At 32.2% G+C, this 19,088-nt stretch overlaps 1 protein-coding gene across 2 annotated transcripts in view; it reads right to left on the reverse strand.

Annotated features, from left to right (window-relative positions):
• LOC134248983 (sal-like protein 3) overlaps positions 1 to 14,279 on the reverse strand; it is a 39,015-nt gene extending 24,736 nt beyond the window's left edge. Inside the window, exons 1-3 of one of the 2 annotated variants that reach the window (XM_062731360.1) lie at positions 14,081 to 14,279; positions 13,775 to 13,813; positions 1 to 826 (exon numbers count right to left, since the gene is read on the reverse strand). The exon at positions 1 to 826 is cut by the window's left edge and continues 236 nt beyond it. In XM_062731360.1, the coding sequence (XP_062587344.1) occupies positions 1 to 826; positions 13,775 to 13,813; positions 14,081 to 14,153 (938 nt within the window). In that variant the 5' untranslated portion in view covers positions 14,154 to 14,279. The remainder of the gene's footprint in view (positions 827 to 13,774; positions 13,814 to 14,080) is intronic. The other variant, XM_062731361.1, reaches the window with a different exon arrangement.
• Positions 14,280 to 19,088: the final 4,809 nt, after the last annotated feature.

Consider the following 19,088-nt stretch of genomic DNA (forward strand, 5'->3'; position numbering starts at 1 on the left):
CTCTGAGGTTTAGGATTGTTGAATTCCTGAGATGATGATTGTGAGGGCAAAACTGGTGGCAAAAATGGCAGGGGAGAGGTGGTGGGGGTGCCTCCCATGTTTACTTGTAACTGTAGTTGCTGAATCAACTGAAGTTGCAAGATCTGCTGCTGCTGTAAATTGAAAAGAGTGGAGTGCAACAAAGCAATTTCTGCTGGTGCTAAATTGTTCTCAGCAAACTGGGCCACTGCTGCACGAGTGGCATTCATGGGCTCCAAGGTGACATTAGAGTTTGTGGGTAGGAATTGTGAGAATGGGAACATGAGGGGCCCTGGGAGGGCACCTGTTGTTTTGTCTTTATTGTCCTCGGAACACTTCTCCTCACTCTTACTGTCCGTCATGTTATTGTTCTCCTCATCCTCCTCACTGTCCCCAGAGATTTCCTCCTCTGCCGCCGCCGCAGCATTCATCATAGAGATCTTCATCAGGTCCTCATCTATCTCCTCATTGGCTATTTCCTGGTCCTCGGCATCCATTATTTCATTTTCGTCGTCATCAAAATTATCCATGAAGTCTGTTCCTTCACCGTCCGACCCCCCACAGTTATACTCCTCAGGGTCAGAATATCGCGGAACTTTTAATGGCGGGTTCAGATCACCAAAGTCGGGGTCACTGTTTTCAGTGTTTTCACTGTCTTTACCCTCGTAAACCAAAACAACTTTACTGCTGCACACCTTTTTATGAGACAGGAACTCCTCCAATCCTAGGAACTCCTCCCGACATTTTCCACAGACATGGGCATCTTCAGAACTCGGACAGGAAGTAGTGACAGGGCTAGGCTCGGGATCTACGAAAAGAATTCAAAGATGATAATTCATATCAGATAATACTGAGGAAAGAAAAATAGGAAAGAAGACAATTTCTAAAAGAATTTTTTTATGGAGTTTTATTTACAAACATAGATACTGTAATAAGAGTGTTGCAGATTAATTTAATAAAGCGATTTATTCTTTTTTAACATATAGAAATACAGCACCATATGTCAAGTATTAAATGCAGCAAAAATCATATTTATGACATAGCCATACATGATACATGTAAATTTAAAGCTAAGTTGTGTACTTATGCTTCATCCAACTAAAAAAAAAAATAAATAAAACTTTTCAGATGCCATATGTCTGCCCTTGTCTCTTTCATAAGTGCATTGTTGTGAAAAGACTGAGTTGTCTCCCCTTGGCAATAAGGAAAAAATGCAATTTTTATGGTCCTTTTTGTTTAATATAATCATTTTTATGTTAAGATAATTCATAACTTAAATGTTCTAACCCTTATCAGAATTTTATCTGCAGTTTTGCAATCTTACATCCATGCCTGTAGGGTATTTGTACCTGTGACACATGGTAAGATACCAAATAATCATTATTTTTGTATTTTTATACTTATCTGATATACAAATAGATAACCTTGATAAAAAGCTACATTTAAATTTTTCTTTTCAAAAAGCATTATTTCACATATATTTTTTTCCAGGAGTCATAAACAATATTTTAAATGAAGGATGTATTCCAGCCCTAAAGCAAAGAATAGGCAATATGTTAATCAGAAAGAGAGAGAAGAAAAAAGTTTTATCTTTTTATAGTGGGCTTCCTCAAATATTTTACTGGTTTATCAATGAAATATAGGATAAATGCATTAAGACTGATTTACTTAATTCCTCTTCTTTCCCTGCATTATCTTTTCTTTCCCAAAACATATTCCTCAAGATTTCATTAAAATCGGATATACAATAATGTTGTCTTCAATTGAGCGAATCTGCCAGATACTGGTTTCCCATTCAAGCAAGTAATTCCTAACTATCTGATGAAATTTAGGGAGATCCTTTCCAAGCTCTGCTCAGATTCATGGGAAAACTTTGCAGTACATGTGATGTACGTGTACTTTTTAATTTACCTATTTAATCTTAAAGTTCAAATCCATCTCAACAGTAAAATTAGGGGGAAAATGTCAATTTTTAAACACTTTGAATTTTTTTAACAATTACAGATTGGAACATTTCTACATGTAAACTTCCAAATTCTTTAGAAAATTATCTATCAACAAAATCTCTTTTACCTGTTAAACCTAGAGCAAAGATGAATTTACAGCGAATGAGGGGAAAAAAAATGATATTCATGAATAAAGAGACAGACAGAGAAATAGCTGCACAGACAGAGAGCAATTTATTTATTCTACAGAAAGAGATGCACCTCACATTTTTTTCAGTTAAAATTTTGTTAAAAACAGCAGCATGGTGATTAAAAATTGATGTAATACCATCTTAAGATACCTCAGACCTCAAAGATATGTGCACTAAACCTTAATACCATAAGAAATAATATGAACACCAGTAAAACTTAACAAACATAAAGCCTGTATGTGTGGTTCATTACCTCTTTTTTTCTGCGGTTGGTATAAGTGTCACTCAGCTTTTTGACACTCTCACACCTGGCCACTATTGTTTCATTACCTGGTTCAGTTTTTACATCTTAACTCTGACAAAAGTGAAATATGGACCATTTCACAACTTTACCAACATCATTGACTGTCGCTGCATTGTGTCCCAAAACACCACAAAGGGAATGCATCAACAACAAAGGCCGAAGCACTCACCCTTGACCTACTCCTGTAGAATGAAAAAGGAGATGGCCACCTCCCATCCTAAAATTCATGTCAAAATAATAAAATTATGGCTATTAAACGTCTTCTAGTGTACTTTTGGCTTAGTAGATCTGCCCAGAATCCTAGTGCTTTCAATTTTCCCATGAAATTTTATCAGTTCATTCATATTTAATGTCCCTACAGAACTCTTTCAAAAGAAAATTATTTTGGAAATTCAATCTTAGGATGTAATTTTCCATGTCATAATAGTGATCCGATTATTCGTTCATATTTCATTTTTAAAGCCCTGTTTTCCTAAAGTCTATAATTATGTTGAGAGCAGGGTTCGACATTCGCGCTCGTCACCTCGTCATTTCCACCCTCACATGATTTCGGACGACCTGATTTTCAGTCTGGCTCGCCCAAATGACGACCTGGGACAAGTTGGGAATATTAAGGCCTAATAATGATGTTTAATATTTTAAACTAAACTTCATAAGACCTTCAAAACATGACAGCCGAGTAGATTTTTTTTTCTGCCAAATCTGCGTTCGATCAATCAGCTGATGCAATTTTTACTAAAAGTCTTTAATAAAGTTTTATTTGAGATATAAAATATGCCAACTTAGTCAACAATCACCTTAAATATAAATAGTAATAATCATCATTGTAACATCTTGCATTTCCCCTACAACTTTCTGATCATAATGATGCTAGACAGCCATGTTGGGTGTCCACTGTAATATAACACCTGATTAATTCAGTCCAGGGTTATTTGACCCTATTTATTTAAGCCTTCATGGCAAGTGAAAATGAATATTTTAAGCTACAAACTTTAGCATTCTGCATGTCTGATTCTGCTTATATTTTTGTTTGATAAAATACTAGAAGACATCTTTACATTCCAAAAATGTCTGGTTTACATTTTTTAATACAAAAAACACAACTTCTACTAATTATCATAACAAATCTTAAACAATTTTCACATTAAGTTTTGTTTCAATTGATATTTTATTTGGACGACCTGAAATTCATTCGGGCAACCTGTGATCATATAATTATGACCCTGTGAGAGCCATGACCATCAGATGGATATAAAGTATGAGATCCATTCAAGGATGAACAGAGGGATGAAAAGTCAAGATAAAAACTGACCAGGTATTTTCCATAATCTGCTCTCAAATCCATTTTATTTGAAAACCCATTTGTCATTCTTAGGCACTTTAAAAAAATTATTATGATTTCTCAGTCAAGTATTTCAAGCAATTAAAAAAAATCAAAAGTATATATATCCTGTCAAAATGTCAGTGCTCCAAAATAAACAAAACTGTCACAAAAAAGTATCTTCTTTCATTTTCTAACACAGTTTGAAGTACACTGATACAAGATTTTGACAAGAGCTACTCCCCACTAACAAATATTTCATAATTCGGAAGGGTGTTAATATGAAAAGTTTTGACAACTTCTAAGATTGATTTCAGAGATATCAAATATTTCATGAAGATATTTTTTTGCTCTTCTGCACCAATAGAAAAGGGGACTTTAAAACAGTGATAAAATTTTGGCAGGTTCTTTTTCTGTTACTGATCGCATCTGATAAACATTGGAATAATTGAAAAGGGGTATCCAAACTTATCTGTGGAGGGATGCAAACTTTGACAGCAGGAGAAAAACAATACTTCAAGGCTTATCATGGTATTTTTATGTGGAAACAAACCTATAACTGTTGTAAAAGATGTCAAAATGATTTTTTGCATGGAATAATTGTGCTTTTCTGTGTGTGGGCATGTCAAATTTCATGCCCAGTAGTTATGGCTGTGTAGACTTCCATGCTCTTATTCGGCATCACTTGTTACCAATAACTAAAGTCACATGCTTCAATCTCTTCCTTGAATCAATTAGTTAATGTTAATTTTAGACATATTTTAATAACATATTTCATATTCTGTCGATGAAAATACTTATTAAAGGTTTCATGAGTAATTTTCTCTTATTGACTTTCTCACGGTAAATGCACAAGAATAAAATTGCTTTTGAAAGGATAAAATATAATCTTTTCTCACAAACTACTTATTTTGGAGTGCATGAAGAATTCTGAAAAATGAGTAGGAAAAACCCTTCTACACAGTTAATAATATCATTTTCAAAAATGTTCTACTTTTTATTTTAAAACAGACCCAATTTCTGAACTGTATTTTTGACTAAAGAAACTTATAGATTAGTTCATCTTTCTTTTTTTACATTTCAATAGCCTTCAATAGACTATTAATAAAAAGTTGAGCATATTAAGTCATGAAAATAAACATGGAACATCTGACCCCTCCCATAGACACACACACGCGTATATCGGGCAGTATCGAGACCCACGGAATTGTTCCGTTTCATCTCTCGCCCCGCTTCTGTTTGTTTACCCTGTCAAATGGTTGCATTTCAAAAAGTCAGAAGCTGTTACCTATAGAACTGTAACCAATATTGGACAATATTTGGACAATGTATTTGATTTAAATGTATGCGTGGAGATGCATTGTTACAAACTTAAATCCCCCTTTCATGTCCCACTTAAAGAGAATACATTCACTTTGACTTGACAGAACTCTCTATTGACTTTACAAATATTTCATTGATATTAATATATTTTCATAAAATTTGGCCACTGAATCAACATTGGAATTTCTGGGGCTGTGTTGAAACAGTTGTCATATTTCCCTGAAAAGTTCTCGATTTCTCCACATCCAGAATTGAGTCAATTGCATGTACAGAATTAAATAGGACTAAACCTATACAAATATATTATGTCAATAACTCATATTCTTTTTAAAAAGAAATATTACAATAAACATTACGTGAAATATTTGGTCAAGTTCTTCCTATACACAAACCCTTAGGTCTCCTGTACTGTTCGACTTTTAACAAGTACTAATTTATGAACCCAAAACATTGAGAGTAAAGCTCAGAATGTCATTTATGTGTTCAATTGAGTCCTCTGACATCTTACTTTCTTAAAGTTTGTATAAACTTAACTTTCCTAATATCTGCTGTTTTCCTCAATTCACACTTTCTGAAACATTATCAATATTTTTTGAGCAAGCATACAATAAGTGACCATTTGACCATTATTTGGACACATTAAATATTTGTACGTACCCTAACTAACTGTACTCTTAACTAAAGTTGAATTTCTATATTTTTTTCCTCTGTGATGAACAAATTTTTTTCCTTAGAGCAAATTAAAAAAAAAATTTAAAGTGCATAAATATAATTGTGATCGATACTGTTTAAGGGTACATTGAATCTTTCCAAATATCATGCAACTTTTTATTCTTATATATAGTCCTCAAAGAATTTTACCAAAAATCCCATGAATTCTTATTTATAAGACAGTGAAACAAAACAGAACTCTGGTAACAAGCCCATCTTTCAATTTTAAATCTTTAAAATCAGCTACATTGAACAAAGAGGGAAAAAGGTGGTGCAAAAACAAAATTCGTATAATAATATAAAACAGATTCCAATTCAGCTATCATAACCCGACTTAGCTATCATAACCCAAGCAAAAGCTGCTGATGTTTGAAGATAAGGGTTTTATTCTCTTCTCTAACTGCTGCTCTGACTTTCACTGGTGGTGATAATGCCACTGGGTGAAAAAATACAGAATGATACCAGACCCTAGAAGTCTCAGTGGCCCTCCCTAGAAACTGACAAATATCCCCTCAGTGTGTCTAATTGCTCCCAGCATGGCTGTTCACAAAAAAGATCACAAACCCCCTTCTATTTACATTCCGTCTCAATTTTCAAAACTCTTTCTTTGCCTGATTAATAACAAGTTTGCCATAAAACCTTTCACAATTTTCTTCCTCTTTGATTCTTGTTGAAGTAGTTGTGTGTTTAGCTTTTGGAACCTCACCGCTCAATGTCAAAATACAGATTATTCCCTTTTATCTATTGATTGTAATTCAAAGATATTTAACAGTCAACATATGTTAAGAAGGGAGTAAAAAAAAAATCATATCTCTCTTTTTCATAAATATTTCTCATTAGATCATGATGGGCTTTTTTTCTCATATGTTGAAATCTATCCTATATTGATCTCCTGGTCTGAACCATGGCATTGGTTTAAGGGGACCACACACAGCTGGTTATTCGATACTTCTCCCCGTTATGAACATGTCATTTTCCGAAATTTCATATTTATATCAAATTGATCAAATTTCTGTGTTGTGGTTCAAAGACTTGAATTAAAACAATTAACATCTATCTGAACCATGCAAAGGATATTAGGGCTGACAGGTCGAGATTTCATGAAATCTATAAAGATATGATGTACATTCCAAAATGGGGTCAGTATCTCTAAAATGACTCGGGCTTTAAATTCAGTGTATTAGCAGAGATTCCAATAAGTTAATCACGGATCAATCTCGACAGTTACAGTTTCAGATGAAGAAAAATAAAAAATGGTGCCATTCTCAAGCAAAAACAGGAAAAGTGAAAATATATACTGCATGTGAATGAATGGGTTTTTATTATGTTTTCTAAGTCTACTTGAAAATCCTTAGAATCTATGATGGCTTGGGGTTGGACAAGAAAATCTTCCCCAGATTCAACAAGAGAGTTTCGATTTTAATTTGATATTACCTAATAAAGCTTTACATGGACGGATCGAAGCAAAATTTTATATCTAATAAGCAAATATTTGCTCTCTTTTATCAGAGTATGGGACCCATGGTTTTAAATTTGCAATTTGGAATTTTTATATCTTGGTTTCTTTGAAGTTGATTATAATTCAGAAAATCCAAAGCTCATTGATAGGATATCAAAATCTGCAAGGCAGAAAATCATGAAATAAGACACAGTATCATATTAAATTTTAGAATAATTTTACACAGCAAAATGAAAAGGTCAGTTAAAATCTACCTGTGAATTCAAAGTTTATGCGTGATAATATAATTTATACCAATATGAAAGACTATCATCCTATATGGATCAATATTTGCATTTAACCGGGCGATGGAAATTACATAAATATGTGCCAAGCTTTAGGAAATTTATTCAAATTTATTGACATATACTTATAGAAATTATCAAATAACCTAGCACAAGTTTAAATCTGTTTTAGCATGCTAAGGTAAAAATTGCAAAGTGCATGTTCTTAAATATCTAATTCCCACTTTAAGGAAATGATATTTTCCCCCCTAAAAATCAGCAATAGTTGAAATTAATATATATTTTATAGAAGCCTATTTTTCCTTCTGAATAATTTACTTCTGTTTTGAGGAAAAACAATTGAGTAGAAATCAGATGTTTTAAATGGGATAAAAGATAACACAGTGGGGCTCAATCAAATAAACACAAGAATTATTTGTAAAGTTTTAGGCAATCCCCGCTCACTTGAATTTATTTGTCTTAGCATTAAATGATGACATCTTGCTTGACACCCACATCAAAGGGAAGCAATCCTGTCATCTATTTCCCTACACCTGAGCAAGTCCAATCATTTAATTATATCTATCAATTAACTGAGCAGTGTGAAAGATTATCTCAGGTTACTAAATTTCTTTTGACGTTTCTCATTTCATCCTGTGCAAACATCGATCAGTGGACAACAACAAAAAAAAAAACGGCGATTTTTTTAAGCAGACACCTGTGAGTTGGTACAATCTATTGACTTATTTTGATTCTTTAGATAATCTGCCTTTAACAGTATCCATTCACAAAGAAAAATTAACTTGTTAAATCAAGGGTCTTGTCATAATAAGTAACGTATCAAATATTAGCTTGGCCTGATTAACCCTATTTAATCAGTTACAAATCTCCCTATCTATTCAAAATCGGTTTTTCTTTAAATTTATCCAGTTTCTCAGTTAATTTCAACATGCTCGAAATTTCTGGGTAGTCGTGAAAAAATCAGAATAGTGATCTATTAAGTACTGAACTATTGAAAGTGTTATAATGTTTTCGCCAAATTCTCATCTCTTTTTCTAAAGGTATCAAAAGATTTATGATAATTTCTTTTATGAGACGAACAATAACTTAAGCGGGAGAGAGTTTTTGCTTGGATACTAGCGGTAATAAATTGCCACCACTTCAAACGTCAAACATATATCAATGATATTCTATAATGCATATCACACATGTACTCAAAATTTAATCGGCTGTTTGAATTGTAGCCCAAATTTGTGCCTGGGTACACGATACATACATCAAGCCCAGGGGAAACTGTCATACCTTATCCGGTATATTTCAATGTTTCTTTTGTGCCAATGACACTTTTGGAAATAACGGTAAAAATAATAACTAGAAATCTTTCTATGTGGTTTACGCACTGATATAGCAACCCTGGAATTTGTCTTGGGACGGGAGAGATATACTTGAGGGAGATTATATGATATTGAGTCGCAAAACTCTAAATCATAGGCGATGTCTGATTAGTACCGATATATATTGCTCTCCATTCATAGAGGGTTTCCATACAGCAAAACATTTATGCCTCGACTTTAAAGTTCCGAAAAAGCTGACAAATTCTATTATAAAGTGTTTCTTATTTAGCAATCAGAAAAAAGGTGCCTTCTGATAAGATTCTGAATTAATCTCTTCTGAACTAAGCCCTGCAGTCATTTGTGTCATGGATGAAGTAAGCCATTATCAAATAGGGGGAATAACTCTGCTCTGTCAATTACTTTTGACGGCCCTTTTTCTCCCTGTGTTTTTATTTTTATTATCTGGCAAAGATATGAAAGTTATTTCAAATCCAATCTTGTTTAGGGGTTTATGACGACTTCAAAGGCTACTTTCTGGTCAACATCTAAACCCTGACAAACAAAGCTTCTCCCCATACAACACTTTCAATAAGCTATTATTTCTGTATTATTGCCCTGGAGATATTATTCGTCTTCTGAAATTCATTCTTTTTCTCCAAATTACAGTACTTTCTTCACACTATTTGTCCGTTGTTATGTAATGGCCACAAAGAGAATGTACCCAGGTATGAATTATGTTTGCTTAATACAGGAAACCATCTCTGAATTTATTCATGGTCACAACAATGCCCTGACCCTCCAGCTATTATATTCGAAAATTCACATGTCCATTTTAATGAGCAATTTAATATCTTGCGATATGATGGGGCACCCAGCTGAGAAGCTGTGTACCTGTGTCTCGGGTTATTATGGCCACGGACAATGGATTATATTTTTCTTCGAATGACCATTAAAGCTCGGCCACCCCACAACCTAGTCATTAAATCCAGTTTACTTCATCATTGGAGGTCAAGAAGATTAGGGCTCAGTCACACTGGTCAAGGATGGGCCCCCATTCAGCCAAAATATATATAAATCATTTGATGTCCCAAGTCAAATTTTGGGCCACAAATAATTATATGACACCCACCTGTGTGGACTTTTAAAATTGGCATCACTCGATTGTTAATGTGATTTTAAAAAATCTAATTCACCACAAACAAAACCATTTAACCACAAACCAATCCCAGAAAGTTTTTATTTTGACTGCACACACAATAATAATCTCTTTGATCCCAAGACATACAAAAATGTACTCACATAAATTGTCTATAAAGCAACTGTAGACTGCAAAATTAAGAGTATAGTTTAAACTCAGAGTTAAATGTTTTCAATTTTTCAATTTTTCAATAATACACTGCAATAAAATATTGCAAAATTATTAAATAAAAAAAATTTCATCAAAAATGAGAATTCATTTGCAAAAGACTGATTAATGTATACACGAGGACAACAGTTTATAGAAGAAAAAGCTTCTGTGAATAATTGGCTGTTTACTCTCCAATTTGAGCCAGTTTGAGTACTTTTTAGTTGTAAAATCAATAGGTTATGAATATATGCTCAAATATTAAAGTCGCTATTTCCTCCAAAAGAACATTAATTTTTTCTTAATGAATGCTATATTTGTTTATGTCATGATTATAAATTAATATCAGACATGCAAGCGAGTTATTATATTTGATTATTTCTTTGTTATTTCTTTACAAATATTGCTACAGGACTTGCGAATAAAAAGAAATCAGTGACAGCTTCCGACCCACCCTCGGAAATTAAATGAATTTCATAACTTGTTGTCTTGATACTAAGGAAGTTAATCATAATAAATGAGTCAAAATAAAAAATCTCAGCTGAACTGATAAAATCTAGATACTGACTCAATACAATTTGCATGTGTGTGCATGTGCATGCATGCTTGCTTCAAGCACAAAACAATTACTCCTATTAATTTGAAAGTTTTTTTTTTTAACTAGATCAAGATAACATTTTTTGGTGATTTATCTGAGCTCTGACAATAAGAATTATTTTTTAATATTTTTTTAGCTCATTTGAAATATTTGCTTCAGTGACTATAAAATTACCCCCATCACACTTGAATTTTTCCCCCTCCCTCCTAACCTTTTTTCAATATAACACAGCAATCTGGTGTAAATTCCCCAATAACTAGCTGGTCTGTCAGAGACCTAGATCTGAAGGAATCCCACCTGATACATAATACCATTTTAAATATTTCATCATTATAACTTATGTATTAAGAACAGCTAAGGTGATTCCTGGTTGTACAAATCCCCTCATTTGTTACCATTATAAGCACCCAGAAAACCCCTCTCTATAGGATTTTTAATGTGTCGCCTTCCGCTCCACTCTTTTAATACTGATTCAAAGATGTAAACTCGTCTTTCTCATAAAGTCTTATCATAACCTGAGACGGCTGATTGTTGATAAATTTCTGGACATATGTGTACTTTGCATCCCGCTATTCCGGGGCGATGATGTTATGTGTTTGCCACATATCATATTAAACACATCCCTGCCCAAAATAACTGGAAATTTCTCACAAATAAGTCATTTGACCCCTGATTAAATATTTCTGTCATCCTATTCCCAGATATTTATCTTTCATGAAAAGTGTCAAAGAAATTCACAGACAAGAGAAATTGAAAGGGAGATAACTGATGAGATTTTTTTTAAACCAATTTTCTTTTTATATAACAAAGAAAAATTTGTCTGGCTTAAAAGATGAATAAGAAATATTATATAATCTTCTTTATATATAAAAAAAAAATAATAAATATAAAGAAAACTCTAATATTTTGATTTTTTTTTAGCTTTATAAATTAAAACTTTAAACAACAACTTTTAGCAGGAAAAACTTTCACTTTTTTAAAATACATTTTTTAAGTTTTAGAAAAACAAAAACATTCCAACATTAATCACTGCAAACAGCCTGACTTAAATTGAAGAAATCAGAGATATCCCCCCTATTTATTTTCTTTCTGGCAGTCATAACATTTATTTGTTCAGTCTCGCTGTATCTAAAGCCTTCAGCATTCTTTCTTAAAATTGTTGCTGCTAAACGCCTGTCAAAGTTTTCACAAGTTTGACTTTGGGAAGCAGCTGGGTTGAAGGGAAGAGTTGCCTGTTATGTCATAGATATTGTCTTATTGTCTCCTATCCATCTTGCTTGCATTTCATTTCACAAATCAATGCCTGCAAAAACTTGGACCATAACTGAATGCATAATAGATTGTGAAGGAAAAATTCATCACACACACACTCACACTTAAAATTTCAAACAAAATTTAATATTATTCTCTTTTTGAACATTAAACTTTATTTGAGGTTAAATTAAAAAAAAGATTGCTATAAAAAAAACTCTTAAATATTAAAATTATTCTCTTTCTTGCAAATAAAATTTATCAAATTTCTTTGATTACAAAAATCATACTGATACTGTTCTTTGGGGGGTTGTAAAAATTAACTTGCTGGATCAGATAATGCTTTGACAGGAATTTGACACAATGGAATGGGTAGACAAACAAATTATATGATGTGTCTCAAATAATCAGTGACAAGTGTTTAAAAGAGAAAGTATGGAGTCCAATCTACCCTGAGGCAGGGCGGTATAACTTGGGTGTCCGAGCAGATAAGCTAGAAAATAACAAGTGTATAAAGCAATTTACAACCAATATAATTACACTAACATAATTATATAGTTTTACAAACACAGTTTTTTCTTCCAGGCATTTTCTCACATATTTTCATAAATGAACAAACCAAAGGAAGAGGGGAATTTTCAGATAAACAAAATTTTGACACAAGTGTGAGATACATAGCCGAAGTGACAATATAGGCCCACGAGGGACGGGGGGAAAGGAAATATCACAACTTTATATTTTAATTTGATATTTATCCATATAGCAACCAAGTCTGTGAGGTTTCCAGACAAATTCGACAATCGGTAGTCTGTCCTTTAATCCAGAAGCTTACAACGTCTTATCAATTTACGTTTTCTCAACTATCTCCAAATTTTCAATAGAAAAGATAGCCATTGATACCAAGTCTGGATTTTAACGTATGATTTATTATAATCTTTTGTTTGATTTGTAAATGTCAGTAAGACTTTCTACCCGGTGTTCGACATGCTTTACTCGTATTCAAGTACCCTTGTAATATTGGCAAAATTCTTCACAATTGATATTATATTTTAAAATTATCCCTGTTTATCAGTTTCAAGCACGTATACAGAATTTGGGAATTCTTTCTACAGCAAATAAATGATAAGGAATAGACAACGATTTCATCAAACCTAAGGACTCTTATGGGATCAAGTCTAATCTACTATTAATTTTTCCAATAAATACATTGAAACAGCTTTTAACAAATTATTGATTGCTTATTCAAACTTCAAAGCAGGTGCAGGCAGTAGAAAAATTGCTATTAAATTCACGATATCAAAGAATATCAATTTCAATATTTATGTCAATTTAACTAGGTTCTCAGAATTTCAATGAAAATAAAAAATATGATTTCAAAAAATTAAATTTAAATTTAATCAATAATTTATAAGGCAATTTAACAAGATTCGTCTACTCAAAATGTTTATTTTTCCATTCCTTTAATGTTCAAAACCTGTACTTTAAATTACTTCCTTTTAATGATATTAATGTATATACAAGAATACAGTTTAATTTCTTTAAAAAATTAAAAAGCAAGCTTTGCGGATTATTCAGATGTAACAAAATATTTATTTTTTAAAAATATTTAATCCAGATTAATTGAATAAGAAAAATTATTAGAAGCTTAATATTAATTAGATTAATTAGATTAATACACCAAAAAGTGCACAGGTTAAATTTCTTACCTACTTGAAATAAACCTCAATGGATTTTCGCGGAATTTTGGGGCTGGAAAAACAACATGGTTTTTGAACGTACAGTAAATACACCCAGACTCTATCCAATACACTACAGCGATCTGTTAAATGTCCAAATGATGCTACTGCTTCTTACAGAGAAAATGTCCCACTGGACTATTCAACGTGAAAAGGTAAACAAAACGCACATGGCCGAACGGAAGGATACTCATGCACTCAGCAGAAATAGCGTGCGATTACTCGTGTACACCTGTGACTGCAATTTTAAAAGTCCGGGAACAATAAAGACTTCACTTACCATTCTGTAAAATACTTGCTAATTCGTCTTCCGCCTCTATGTGTCTAGGTTTGGGTTGCTTTCGACGCGACATGGTGTATCTCACATTCAAAATGAAATAACTTTTTCACTGTTGCAATTTCTGAATATCTTAACGCGCATGTCAGAAATATGATTATTGTTATGCGCTCAGATTATTATAATCAAATCGCGAGGCTGAAATCTGATTGGTTTTCATCGGTTGTGATCCCGTATGCCAATTATCTGGCGAGGCTATCGCAATGACGCTTTAGTGAAAGATGGCTTACACAGCGGTGTGAATTTAAATGTAAGGAGGGCCTAGGCAAACAGACCGATTGGCTTTTATATTTAATAATTTTATCTTCACCGGCTATAGGTATTTTTTATTAAAATAGGCGTGTTATGCATACATAATTAGCTTCAATTTCCCATCTGACGTTTACTCTAATCGACAGGTAATAAAAACAGTGTAGGCCTGGACAAGAAAAGGAACGGAATCTATTTTCTTTGTTGATTTAATTATCTGTTGTAACAAAAAACATTCCAAGAAGCTTTGTTGCTGTAATATTTACTTTAAACATTACGCCATTTTACATGCTAAAACTATATATCTGTCATTTTCCCTTTTAATCTAAAGCAATAACATTTTATATAATATTACTCATAAATTCGAGAAAAATAAATATAGGCTGATAATCAAAGGATGAAATGTCTACATAAGCTGGCAGTGTCAATAACAGAATAACAAAGATATTCCAGCTATTGTGTAATCAAATTCATAGATGCTTGGATGATTTTCCTACAAATATAAGAAAACTCAAAGAAAAAAACAAAAATATTCTCTTTATTTTGTAATAAAAATGTAATAAAGAAAAGTTATATTTCTTATTATTTATCTATTAGATTAGTACACATGCGCTCCATTTATCATTTTTTATAAAATAAACAGTAATTAGAGGTAGTCATATCTCTCTTTGTCATCATTTATTTCTCCTTACAGTTCAAAAGCCTTTCGTGCAATGGCGATTTAACATAAACTTGTTTATGAATTGATCCATGCATTTTACTTTTATATAATGTCATTATAATGAACATCAATATCAAAATGGATTTGATAGGTGTGTTTTAAGGGGGAAAATTTTATGATAAGGTCAAAATTAGAGAAAGTCCACTGATAACCACGCACTTTTATGATTTAATCTGTTTATCATACCTTGTAATAATTCATTTTCACAATATTTTTATGAGGATGAAAAAAAAGACAACACTCAACGAGAATGTTCACCGAACTCTAAAAGTCAGTAAACTGACCGAAAAAAATAGTTGTGTCCTTCTACAATTAAAAAAAAATTATTTATACAAATCATAATTCTATAATTTACCTTTGAGAGAGAGTATAAAGAAACAAACAAACAACAAAATTAAATTTTAAAAAAATTCATTTTATTTTCCCCCGTTTTTTGTTTCAATTCTTTCAAACCTGCCTTTGCATGTTACATTGTATCGCTTCAACGCAAAGATATCTTAAAATATTGACTCAAAAGAATTCAATACCGAGCTATCGATTTATTGGAAATAATTTAAACAAATATTTACACAGCGTTCAATGGACGGCTTTTGTGATTAGCTTAGCGAGCAAATTGGATTTATTCGGTTACAAAGAATTGAAGTTAATTACGTAATGATTACCGAATGCCTTTTAGTGTTTTATTTAAAAGGATGTATACAGAGTTTTTTTTTAAATTTCGATGTCAATTTCCCTACGGTTATTTTTTGTATTCAAATTCTTATTTTTAAGGGACATTACGAAGATATAAAATTAAACTTTATTGAAGTTAAATGAATGTGTTCTTTTACAAAAACAAAAATATCTTCTTTTTTATAGATAAGAATTTACAACATATCTAAGTTACTAATATTTCTTTTTTATATGCATAAATTTATACAATTTCCAGAAAAAAATAAACAAACAATAATTTCATTTGGATTTTTTTAATGATTTATTTTAAATTTTGTTTATTTAACTTCAAGACATCAATTTTGATTTTATTTGTACAAATAATTTTTGATTTAAATATACAGATGGTCTGGAGTATAAAGACCAATGATATTTACAATTAATTAAAAAAAACTTTTTTAATTTCTTCCGAAACAAGATAGATATGCTATTTATAATCAGCAATACCTATGTGCCATCAAAAATAGACAATAGTCTGTAGTGATTTGATTATTATACATAATGTAAAATATTGATAATGCTCTCAGTGAATATCATCCAGACAAAGAAAAGAATGGGATTGTTTTTTTTTTAAATTATAAAGATATTTGAAGCTGAAGTTTCTCCGTTTAATAACCCTAGACCTGATATTCTAGAGCGACCAGATCAGCGCCTTCTTTCGCAGTTTAGAGATGTAATTCAAGATTGATAAAAACTAATTTACATAATTAGAACCGCCTCTCGCGCTCTCCTCGCCGTGGCGGCCTACATTATTATGAGTATTAATATCAGAAATATATTTATCACCTACCTTCGGATCGATAGGAATGCTGGCTTTTCTGTGCGGGTCTCAGACTCCGGCGGTAGTAAACAAGGACACTAAGAATGCCGAATTATTTAAAATGTGTCTTTTTTATATCTCTACATTCATTTCGGGAGATGAGCCCATGTGTTGCTCTTGTGAGACGAAGCATTCAGTTTTATACAACCTTTCATAATATCCATTCGCATGCATTACATGTATTTTATCTTTGAATAGCGAAATGTCATGGCGTTCACAGCAAGCCAGCAAGTCCCTGATTTGTTTTAGTACAAATAGAGTAAAGCTTGTCCAGTAATGTCGGCGAATCTACTGATATTGGTGATGCACGTGTAATGACTTTTTTCTTATTGATTTCTTTGTTTTATTCTGTCTGATATTGAAACTGTGCGAGTCTTTAATGATTCCTGGCTTTGACTTGAGGAGGGGTCGCGAATGCTAACCAATTTCGAAACTTTATTTCTTGACATTAAAAAAATAAAGACACACAGACACACACAAAAAAGATATATCTTTGTATACTTTGATTTAAGAATGTTATTTCAGAGAAAGCAAATTTTATAAACCATTGTGAAATTAAAGATATATAATCATGCATCTGAATTAATGCAAACCATGATTGTTCTAGAACCGTTTGTCTTTACTGAAGACCAGGCATGGAAGCAACTGAAAATATTAATTCAGAAACATACGCTCAGGAAATGTCGGGGGACAAAGGGACGATGTATTTCACATGCATATACTGCACTTCACATTGGATAAATTACAGGAAGCGACCATTTAACCTAGGTATAAATTCTCACTCCCATTGTAGTTAAATTTGCTACAGCGAATCAAACAATCTTATACATGCACAGCTTTTTAAAAAATGTCCTGTTTAGATTTATTTTAAGAAAAAATCTTAAAACAATACAACCAACTATAAATTTTTACCCTGCCCCTACAGGACCCTAAAAAAAGGACAAAACAATTCAATCACATTTTTTTCTTTCCTATACCCATGATAGCCTTACAAAGGAACACAACTGCATTTTTTCGTTCATTTTTCATATTTCTTTCGTATAAACACATTTAAGTGGACGAAGTTTTCAAATATATGCAGCCTAATATCTTTAGACCGTGCTTACTTTGGAATAACAACAACAACAACAAAAAAAGAACCGAGGCCATTTGCTACAAAAGTATCTTTTCCCCACAAAAATCAGGAACAAGGATTCTAAATGAATGTTTTAATTAATGAAAAAAAATGTAAATAATGAACAACGATCGATCTCAGCATCTGTGAACATTACCTAAACACGGACCCCAGGAATCTACAGAGGTGGGATCAGGTGCCTTGGAGGAGTAAACATCCGCTATTGGCCGATCACCCAGGTATTGATCAAGGATACATTCCGTAGTCAAATTTACAACAAACAATAGGCTTAATAACTGACATGAAACAAGTCAGCCTAAAACGACTACTTGATATTAGGTTAAATTCCCTAAAAAGGTGATTATAACGAGCATAGAATGTACGAGATGTTGACTTTAAATAAAATTTAAATTAGCAACATTTCAATTAAAATTCTTTAATGAAAAAAATGTATAGATTTATATGAGGTACAGAAAAAAATAAGAGGTTTAAAGTGCATGAAAAAATCCTACAATTTCGTAATATATTAGAAATTTTATATGTGTATCATCCACAAACAAAATTAGTCAATTCATGTATCCAATTCGTATCCTTACACTTGTTACGTAAATGACTTTATAAAACTCACTGGATCTGAGATAGAAGTGGCTCAGAAGTGCTCTGGGTAAAAGAAATATGATTTTCTTTAAATATATTGTATATTAAAACAGAATGGCAAGTAAAATGCCAAGAAAGACAATATATATACATAATTGAAATTGACACGCGTAGTAGTGTAGCCAAGAGACAACTCCAATATCAGGCCTTAAGGAATAAGATTGGCCTTTACTGTGTATTAACGAATTAAACGTTAAAATCTCACCAAGCAACCTACCATAGATCACAAAACTAGTCCCTACTGACTTTTTTGGGGAAAACAAAAAGGAAAAGTGATAATTGAAATCAGCTGAGGACAGTTACAAAAATATGTCACACAGCACTCAGAGGGTCCTGAAAATTTTATTTATTCGCCCCCAAAATCAGACTTTTTATAGCTTTAGGATGAATTTTGACTTTTTTAGTTGTTAAACCAATTTCACACATCTTTTTCCAGATTAATGAGACTTTGCTAAAAAATTAATGTCTCTATTGCGCCTTTGAAAAAATATGCATTTATAAGATAAGACAATTTTATTTTCCAAATTTGGGCCAAGAAGACATAAAGGTTTTTTAAAATGATAAGATAGAAAGTTCTGAAAGAAATGTTACATACACAAACATAAATACACACACATATCCAGCATCGTTAGCCAAGGGTTTCTGATACGCTACTCTCCTCATAAGGTTCACGAGGAGA

This window comes from Saccostrea cucullata, unplaced genomic scaffold, assembly GCF_032062105.1.
Source record: "Saccostrea cucullata isolate Sc308-1 unplaced genomic scaffold, CSIRO_AGI_Scuc_v1 ctg1884, whole genome shotgun sequence".
Taxonomy (NCBI): Eukaryota; Metazoa; Mollusca; class Bivalvia; order Ostreida; family Ostreidae; genus Saccostrea; species Saccostrea cuccullata.